Source organism: Chanodichthys erythropterus, chromosome 22 (assembly GCF_024489055.1).
Source record: "Chanodichthys erythropterus isolate Z2021 chromosome 22, ASM2448905v1, whole genome shotgun sequence".
Taxonomy (NCBI): Eukaryota; Metazoa; Chordata; class Actinopteri; order Cypriniformes; family Xenocyprididae; genus Chanodichthys; species Chanodichthys erythropterus.
The window spans coordinates 34,321,880-34,332,495 of record NC_090242.1 but is presented as its reverse complement, the minus strand read 5'-3'; the positions used below and the strand labels follow the sequence as shown (position 1 = coordinate 34,332,495).

Sequence of the window (10,616 nt, the reverse complement as noted above, 5' to 3'; positions counted from 1 at the left end):
ACTCAGTAGACCTAAATAATTATATGACTACTGATAGTTTTTCAAGGATACTGTTGTTTTCTTCATTAAACAGGGCAATTGATGAAATTATCCTACCTGATGATCAGTAGTGGCTCACTAAACAAAATAATTAAATAAATACCTATTTACAATCAGCACTTAACTCAAAAAACAGCCAAGAAATATCTTGTTGAAACAAGTTTTTTTTACACTTGTTTGACTATGGTGGTGTGGTATATAGAAATGAGCAAGGTCAAGGAACAACTAAATGTGTTGTATCATGCAGTAATGGTTAGACTGATACTATTTTATCTTATAGAACGCATCATTGTGAATTATACCCTTTTTTGAATTGGACATCATTGCACAAGACGGGAAATACATTGGTATATCTTATCTATTTTTTATCTATAGTATGGTTGTATGTTTTCAGGAGACTTTACTCTCCTGCCAGGCTGTTATTTAAAATAAGAACCTGTTTTAATCACTTGCCTGGTTAAATGAATGTTAAATAAATACATGCTATAGTTTTAGAAATACATGTGTATATTTCTGTAACTAGAACTTTGTCTCTTGCACACATTTAACTGACAGCAATCAACCCTCATCAATATTCTTTCAGCTTCTCTATGAGCTAAATTGAAGTATAGTAGGCGATAGTTTAACAGTGCTGGATAAAATGGAGACATAATTTCTGATAATCACACCACTTTTGAGAAAAGACTAAAATACCATGAAGAAATAACAGTTAGGTGAACTCAACACTCATCTGATGTTTTGTCATTTACAAAGCCTCAATGACATTCTTTTGCAAAATGTTTGAACATGAATCTCACAGCATCTTTAATTTAATCAATCCACAATAAACCAAGAGCAACACAAAATCCAGCTTTAGATAGTAAGTTTGATGATCATCTGCTAAATGAGCAACAGCGACCACAATTCACACCTTCAGTCAGTGAAGCCACTCCCACAGCTGTTCATGAGAGTCTAAATGCTGGGGAATATTCCCATCTTCCCACAGGAGAAGAAGCAAGCAGGAGGAATTACTGCAGGAGAAACTACTGACATACTATTGTAAAGATGGAGTTTGAGGAAGAACCCTGCAGAATGAGAGATAAAGAGACAAAGGAACTAATAGGTTTGTGTTTTTATTTATTCTCTTTAATGACTGATGAGGAACATTAAGATGAAAAGTTTGATAATTTGGGGATCCCTGAATTTATTTTAATTTCTAATTTTGTAGACCTGATGGAATTGAATGAAGACAAAAGGCATCCGTTTCAAAAGAGTATAGAAAATGAAGATGGAAACATAGTCATTTCACAGACTAAAAAGAATTTCATACAGAAACAAGCTGGAAAAACTGGAATCAAAGGATCTTTCACCTGCTCTGAGTGTGGAAAGAGTTTCACTCAGAAAGGAAACCTTAATGTGCACATGAGAATTCACACTGGAGAAAAACCGTTCACATGCACTCAGTGTGGAAAGAGTTTCATATGTAAAGCAAATTTAATTGTGCACATGAGAGTTCACACTGGAGAAAAAATGTTCACATGCACTCAGTGTGGAAAAAGTTTCACTCAGAAAATAACTCTCAAAGAGCATCTGCGTACTCACTCTGGAGTAAAGTCGTTGAGCTGTGATCAGTGTGATAAAACATTTGTTTTAGAATCAAGCTTCAAAAAACACCTTAAAATCCATGCTGGTGTGAAGCCTAACTTTTGCTCTTTTTGTGGAAAGAGTTTTTTACGACTGGAGCATTTAAAACACCATGAGCGTATTCATACTGGTGTGAGACCTTATATGTGCTTTGACTGTGGGAAGACCTTCACTAAATCCAGTGCCTTAAAACAACACCAGAGAGTTCACACTGGAGTTTCACTCAGAAAAACACTCTCAAAGAGCATCTGCGCCCTCACTCTGGAGTAAAGTCGTTCAGCTGTGATCAGTGTGATAAAACATTTGTTTTTGAACCAAGCTTCAAAAAACACCTTAAAATCCATGCTGGTGTCACTTTTGCTCTTTTTGTGGAAATAATTTTTATAATAACAACTGCAGAATTTAAAAGTCCACGAGAGAATTCATAAGATCTTCACTACATTCAGTCACTTAAAATCTCACCAGAGAATTCATACTGGAGAGAAGCCGCACCAGTGCTCTTCATGTAAGAGTTTAACTCATATATCTAATCAGCATTGCCTGAAGTTGCCTCACTAAGCAAAAATTAATATTCAGATCCATCACTCACAAGTAAGTGAATAATTTGTCATTCAGATTAAGCAAAAGCTTGTTTCCATAGTGATTCAGTCTAATGGGGTAATTTACTAAAATTAGTAGTGAAGGTTGATCATTTGACAAAGGATGTTTTGGCGGGGTCATAGTATATGAAGGAAATGTGTCTGTGTGGATATTCTGTTTCAGTGAAGTCCTGACAAAACTCAGCATTGAAGTGAAAATATATTGTGTTTTATCAAATTGTGTTTACAGGGGTTGTTTATTATTATGAGACGCATGTGACATTGTCAAATGAACCTATAAGAACCTGTAGAAATTATGTCAGCTGATTATCTATGACTATAAGTACTAGTGTTTCTGTATCCTTGTTAGTTCAAGGCAAGATCCTCTTTCTCATTTATATGGCCCATGGAAGTGTGCAGAACTTTGTCTTCAATAAAGTCTCTTTTAACTTGTTGAAACTTTTGACTCCTGTTCTTCATTGAGCATTTTGATCTCTTTATGGGGTCCAACTGTAATTCCTCTATATAATTAATAATTTATTTCAGACATAAATATTTTTTCTCTAGATTGTTTTATTTAACATCATTTTTTTAATTGCACTGTCGTAAATGACAAACAGTCTTAAGTGACACCTATAACTGGAGCCTTTCTGTTAGTGAAAGTGATGTGTGGCCAAGTGTGATGATCCATACTCAGAATTTGTGCTCTGCCTATCCAAGTCCACACACACAATAGTGAACACACACAACCACAGCAGTGGGCATCCATTTTTGCTGCGGCAGGGTTTGGTGCATGGCTCAAGGACATTTCCTACCGGTATTAAGAAATTTTATTTTATTTTTTTTTTTTGCTAAATTAAGGTTCAGTTGCAATCGTTTTTGTTGCACATGTGTCCTTTAAATGAATAATGATAATTTAATATTCTGATTTCAGACCAGATGGAAGACAAAGGGCAAGGCATATTCTTCAAAAACCTATTTCACAGACTGAAAATTTTACACAAAAATGAGGTGGAAAGGTGTTAAGGTATAGGCTACCTGATGATATTTTATTCTTGCAGCTTTAATTAAATATTAGACTAGTTAGGTTTTAGGTTCTATACAGAAAAGAACATGGCGGTTTTCACATTGCTCTGCAGAAAAAAAGCAAATCGACTCTTTGACAGTAGGTGGCACTGGAACAGCAGAAATAAAGCTGTTTCCTTGGTAACCTCTGTACACAAAGTATCTGTGCTTATAACAACCTAGTCTAATAGCTCGAAAGATTTTTTTACTGCCTGTAACACAGTTCGTAGGGTTTAGGAAGGAAGACGACAAGGGTCGGGTATGACTGCTGGCTGCTTTTATTTTAATAATAAAGAAAAGGTGCAAACAGGCACAAAACAATCAATAACCAAACAAAACAAATCCTCCGGCACTTCAGTCCTTCTGGTACGTGTGGCAGCCAGCAGTCCTTCTCTCTCTCCCTCACTCCTGTTTCTCCTGGCGTTAAGTACTCTCTCCACGCCAATTACTGCAACAAGAGACAGGTGTTTGTTATTTGCACTTAACCCGCTCATTCACCGCGCGTCTCCTGACGCTCTCCCCCGCTGCAGCGTTCGCTGAACCACGCCCCCCCAGCCACACTGCCCTTATGAAAATTAACCATGGTTTTACTACATAAAAAATAAAAATAACAACAACAACAAAAAAAAACATGGTTATTGTACAGGGAGTGCAGAATTATTAGGCAAGTTGATTTTCTGATCATATTTTTTTTCCAAGCACATTTTACCAATTCCAATCCAATCTTAATAACTACTATTAATATTGTTTTTAATAATTTATAAGTGATATATAATTGTTCATGAAGGCTGGAAATGAAAAATGCCCTATATTCAGGTGTGCAGAATAATTAGGCAGGTTTTCTTTTACAGATAAAATGAGCCAAAAAAGAGATTTAACTCAGACTGAAAAGTCAAAAATTATTAAATACTCATGAGAAGGACGCAATACTAATGTAATACTAGAAATTGCAAAGTTAAAGCATGACCATTGGACAGTGAAATGCTCATTGGGTCAGCGGGGTCATACAAAAACAGCTGGAGAAGAAAAGACACGTTAACTGCAAAATAATTAAGAATTAAGGTGAAGAATTAAGTGTGAAACCATCAGGAACCCTTTAGTCTCCAGCGCCACCATTTCCCAGTACTGAAACCTACCTGGAGTCTTCAGAAGTGTGAGGTGTCAGGATCTCAGAGACTTAGGTTAGGTGAAGAATCCTAAAAAATGACCCGCTCTTAATAAGAATCACAAGCTGAAGTGTTATAAAATACATGAAGACTGGGTTTTTATAGGCCTTATAGACAGACAGCTTGAGAGTGACTCCTGAAGGACCAGCACCACATCCTCTTGTACCACTGTTTGAAGAATTTATCTTCCAGAATCTGGCAGTAAGTTTTGGAAGATCATTTAGTCCATCTCTGCAAGATGGACATTTGAGGATAAGAGATGGACTAAAAGTGAACTCCCACACCTTACTGCCAGATTCTGGAAGATAAATTCTTCAAAAATCAACTTGCCTAATAATTCTGCACTCCCTGTAGTTAACAATGGTAACCTCCAATTTGTAGTAAAAGTACAAATAGTATCAATCTGACAAAACCCACATTTTTACTATTATAAAACCATGGTTAATTTTCATAAGTGTTCACGATAGTTTGCAATGCAAGCTAGTTGCAATGTGTTATTTAGCTAACGTTTTATACATGCAAATAAAACTAGCAAATAATACAAATATACAAAAATTGTAATTATGTTTTATATAAATATGTTTATGTTTTATACAACTTAGTGTAACATTTAGAAAACTGCGTGCATGTGACGTCACATTGTGGTGGGGCAATTCGCTTCCCTTTCATCTGATGCCTTTATGTCTAATGCCTTTTCTATCTGAGTCCATTTCGTCTGATACCTTTTCTGAGGCTGTTGTGTCCGATGCCTAATTATATGAGACCTTAAGCCTTTCAGTCTGAGGCACGATGCTGTTTTGTCCAATGTCTGAAGCCTTTAAGTATGAGGCATGATGCCTTTTCCTGGTTTGAGGTTGTCCTAAAATGCACACCATACTTATGTTTTACCTACTGAAATATATTTCCATTCCAAATATGCATTCTGAATAATAAATAAATGTATTTCCTAACTAGCCTGTCACAGTCCATTGCTCGTCTTCTAGTTAACAGTGTTTTTCTCTTACTGGTCATACCTGTTGAATTTACATTTTTAAATTAATTTGACTGCTAAACTTACGAAAATTAACTATGTTTTCATTATAGTAAAGATGTAGTAACCATGTTTTTTTGCACTGATTGATTACCATCTGTATTACAGTTTTACTACAAATACCATGGTTAAACCATAGACTGTAAAAAAATATGGACGTAGTGTCTGTGACATCACCCATAGAGTTCTGAAGAGTGGTTTTGAAGCGAAAATGAGGCCGCTGCCATATCAGAGTGTCACTGCACGTCACTCCCGGATAACTGAAAATGGGCAAACTGGTTGCTGAAACCACGCCGCCTAGCGCGACGTGATCATGTTAGCAGGCAAATGAGCTATCTAAAATATTAATAAAGATAACAAGTTATAGCATTAGAAAGTTATAAAGGTTTACTGTCAATCTACAGTGTATTTTTACGATATAGATGCTCCAACACCAGTAATTAATTTGTGTCGGGTCTGCAAATAACACGAAAAATCAAACGGGGCTTTGTGAAATAGAGATCGCGAGATGAGTCCAGTCTGTGGCACTTGGGTAAAATGTCCGTATACTTTTTGTCCAAGAAAGTGTTAAATCCATGAAATATTGATATATTATCCATTGTTTGCATCACATTTCTTCGGAATGATCTGCTCTCCATCATCGTTCTTCAAGAAATGATGCATCAGAGCAACGTTTATGATGTAAAACTGTATACGTACCTATATATCTGTATATTTATCAAATGTTCTCTCAAACAAATGATCATGTGTGCAAAGTATAATTTTTAAAAATAGTGCAGCAGTTTTAGTTATAATATCCAAGCAGTACTGTCTGAGTTTTATAGCTTCTATTGTGATTGAAGTAATGCTGCGTTCACGTCACCTCGTATTTACCGGATTCTTGAAATGACAACACGTGACGTTATATTCGGAGCTGTTCACGTCCTCGGACTGGGAAATAAGCGTTTCCATGGCACCACTATCAACGACTAAATGAATCTACAGTGGTCAGGTGGTACAGCGGCCACGTGGTACATGTGGGAGCTTTCAGAAAACTCCCAGCTTACAAGCTGTAATTACGAGCTCTACGAGGACGTGAATGCTTTTTACAAGCTAGAATCTTGTAACTACAGGAATTCCGAGGCCGCGTGAACGCACCTTAAATCTCAAGAAGATCCAACAACCAATTGTTGTTTATCTTGCGCATGCCTGCACATATATTGGATGCCGTCTTTGGACCATGGGCGGACCTTATAGATTCAGTTTCACGTGATTGAAATTAAAACAAATGGCGACATCTAGAGGAACATGTGAGGAACTGCCAAACTATTGTCATAACTTTAGAAACAAATGCAAGGATAAAGACAGTACACAAAATCAATTTAAAACTTGACGATTTAATTTTTACAAAATTATTTGTCAAAATATATAAGTATAGCCATAAAAAGTAAGATCTTAGCAATTAGTACAAGAATTCAACAGCATAAACAAGAATAGTATATAATTATACTATTATACTGTTTCCCTCCAAAGATAGTTAAATGACTTTGTAATCAATCACTCACAGGAACAAACAAGCAGAACTCCAGAACATAATAATGACATTCAAACTCTCCTCCTATAAACAGCGTTCACCTGCTGTAAGTCTGGGCTTGTCTTAGCTTGTCTTGTACAGGCATTGGCATATAGTGTAATTTGCAGTAAAACAGGCCTATATCAGTTAGAAAGGATATTTGGGACTTTCGGACACTTATAATTCACACAATGGGCAGAATCTCAGTGATTCCAATGCAAAAAAGTCTTCAAGTATGTTCTCAATGCATCACTTCTAAAAAGAGAGACTAAAAACATTTTTTTTTTTTTTTTTTGATATGGATAACGGCTGTTGTTGCCATTGACTCACAATTCCAACTTTTGCTTAATCTGAATATCAAATTATTTACTTGAAAGTCATGGATCTAAATGTGAAACTTTGCTCACTTAAACACATTTGGACAATGCTTTTTCTTATGAACCTGTAAATTAGTTAAGTGAGTGAAATTCTTCCCACATTAAGAGCACTGGGGCTTCTCTCTATTATGAATTCTCTCATGTCTTTTCAGGTTTTGTAACTGAGTGATACTCTTCCCACAGTGTGAGCACTTATATGGTTTCTCTCCAGTATGAATTCTCTCATGTCTTTTCAGGTTTCCTAAATGAGGGAAACTCTTTCCACAGTGTGAGCACTTGTACGGTTTCTCTCCAGTATGAATTCTCTGGTGTGACTTTAAGTTGCCGAATGTACTACAGGTCTTCCCACAGTCGAAGCACATATAAGGTCTCACACCAGTATGAATTCTCTCATGCACTTTTAAATTATCCAGTAGTGTAAAACTCTTTCCACAAAAAGAACAAAAGTGAGGCTTCACAGCAGCATGAACTTTCAGGTGTGTTCTTAAGCATGATGGAGAAACAAATGTTTTATCACACTGATCACAGCTGAATGATCTCACTCCAGAGTGAATGCGCAGATGATCTTTGAGGAAGTTTTTGCACCTGAAACTCTTTCCACACTGAGTGCATGTGAACGGTTTTTCTCCAGTGTGAATTCTCATGTGATCCTTTAGGTGTCCATTGTACATGAAACTGCTCCCACACTGAGTGCATGTGTAAGGCCTTTCTCCAGTGTGAATTCTCATGTGTCTATTGATCTTTGATTTATGTACGAAACTCTCTCCACACTGAGTGCATGCGAACCGTTTTTCTCCGGTGTGAGATTTCATGTGCACTGTAAGGTTTCCTTTCAGTCTGAAATTCTTTCCACACTCAGAGCAGGTGAAAGATCCGTTGACTCCAGTTTTTCCTCCAAGTTTTTGTTTGAAATTCTTTTCAGTCTGTAAAACTACTGCATTTCCATCTTCATCTGTGCAATGATGTTTTTGAAATGTATGCTGTTTGTCTTCATTCACTTCCATCTGGTCTAAAATTAACATTTAATTCACATAATTCAATCAAAGAAGGACAAATTAGAAACATAAAAAATAAAGTTCATTCTTAGTTTATTACTAAGTCTACAAGTATATAGATTTAGATGTATTGTTATATGTTAGTTTTCATCGTAATGTCCCATATCAGCCATTAAAGAGAATTAAGGAAAACACAAACCTATTTGTTCCTCTGTATCTTCATCGCTCATTCTGCAGGGTTCTTCCTCAAACTCCATTTGTACAATAGTATGTCAGTAGTTTCTCCTGGAGTAATTCCTCCTGCTTGCTTCTTCTTCTCCTGTGGTAAGAATGGAATATTCCCAAGCATTTAAACTCTCATGAATGGCTGTGGGAGTGGCTTCACTGACTGAAGGTGTGAATTGTGGTCGCTGTTGCTAATTTAGCAGATGATCATCACACTTACAATTGCTCTGGATTATTCAGGTGGAAATGTTTTATTCAAATAGTTGTTTCAAAAATCATTCCATGAATGAATTGACCTTTTTTGATCACATCTTTTAAAAATACATAAAAATGGAAAAAACATAAATATACACATTCAAATTCACAATCATATAATTCACACCACTGACAGAAGTAAGCTCAGTTAGAACAGCAAATAGAATAGATTGTGACTATATTGTATCTCAATAGAACATAAATCTTGACATTTAATCAAAACTAGTTTGTATATAGTTTATAATATTACATATCATTTATTTAATACAAAGTTTTATATAATATTAACTAATCTAATATTAAAATTACATAACAGCTGTGTGAAATAATGATACAATGTTACATTAATTGTTCCCAGAATGTTTTATCTGAGAGATAGATTTATGTTCAAACACTTTCTTGCAGCAGGCTCTAAATAATGACAAACAAACAGTGTTGTGCAAGTTACTTCCAAACTATAATAGATTATAGATTATTTGTTATTGTTATTTAGAAGTAATTCTTTATCTTACAATATTACTGTCTCAGAATTGTAATAAGTTACACTATTCCTGTATTATTTTAAAGTTATTCACCAAAATAATTACAGGAGTAGAAAATGTCTTTTGGGGTTTCATGACCCTTTTACATTCTAAAATGACAAAATGTACTGCAGAGCATTTTACATCCAGTAGAGGGCGATATGATGTAGCATAATGACTGTGGGCTATCCAGGCTACTAACAATATAGCTTATAATTGGCAAAGTGAAGGAACTGGCCAGCGCAAGCACAGAGGCCGAATTCATGCCACGTTCCCACTGTTGGGCTATTAGCCTTGCGGTTCTACTTTAAAACCTGATCTAAACCCGCCTTCACTGGACAGTAACATTTTACTGAAAATTGATTAGTAATGCCTTACAATACTGTGTTACAGCAAAAAGTAATATGTTACTGTAATGCATTACTTTTGTAATGCGTTACTCCCAACACTGCAAACAAACAATGAATTTACCTTGTCAAAAGTGGTGTTATTATCAGAAATGAGCTCTATTCCAGCACTGTTAAACTATCTATTCAACTATAAATTCAGTTTAGAGAGGAGCTGAAAGAATATTGACGAGGGTTGATTGCTGTAATCAGACATCGATTAAACGTGTGAATGTGTGTAAATTAGAGACAAAGAAATACCAGAAGCCTGCGATCACTAAATGAGCGAAGCATAATGACTGCGGGCTGTAGCAGAACGTTTTTGTTCACTGTTCCTTGTGGAATTATTTCCCCGCCTCCATCTGGAATGCAGAATCTCTGGCAATATTCAAAAGACAGCTGAAAACCCATCTCTTCTGTAAGCACTTAATATTATATTTTTAAAAAGCTTTCTCTTCCTTTAATCCCTCCCTATTCTAGCTTATACTACTTCTAGCAAATGCTAAATGAATAAATCAATCATTCTGCATTAGTTCAGGCAGGCCTCATAGTCAAGCTCCGCTATCAGCTGATCCGATACCTATGGACTTATGTTTCCATCTTCATTTTTTTTCGTCTTCATTCACTTTCATCGGGTCTAAAAACAACATATTAAATTCCCACAATTTAATTAAAAGACAAACTAGAAACAAAAAAATAAAGTTCATTTTCAATTATGCACAAACATAGTTTACAATTGAGTCTACTGGTGTACTTTTAGATTTGATTTGATTTGCCATTAGATAATGTACTCAGTCATTAAAG

The 10,616-nt window shown here is 35.7% G+C and overlaps 1 protein-coding gene across 1 annotated transcript; it reads right to left on the bottom strand.

Moving 5' to 3' along the window:
* Positions 1-7,531: 7,531 nt before the first annotated feature.
* LOC137012317 (gastrula zinc finger protein XlCGF57.1-like) lies at positions 7,532-8,682 on the bottom strand. Its single transcript, XM_067375439.1, has 2 exons — positions 8,625-8,682; positions 7,532-8,382 (listed from the first exon to the last, which is right to left on the bottom strand). Exons 1-2 carry the CDS (start codon positions 8,680-8,682, stop codon positions 7,532-7,534), a joined length of 909 nt encoding a protein of 302 aa, XP_067231540.1.
* Between the last annotated feature and the right edge of the window lie 1,934 nt (positions 8,683-10,616).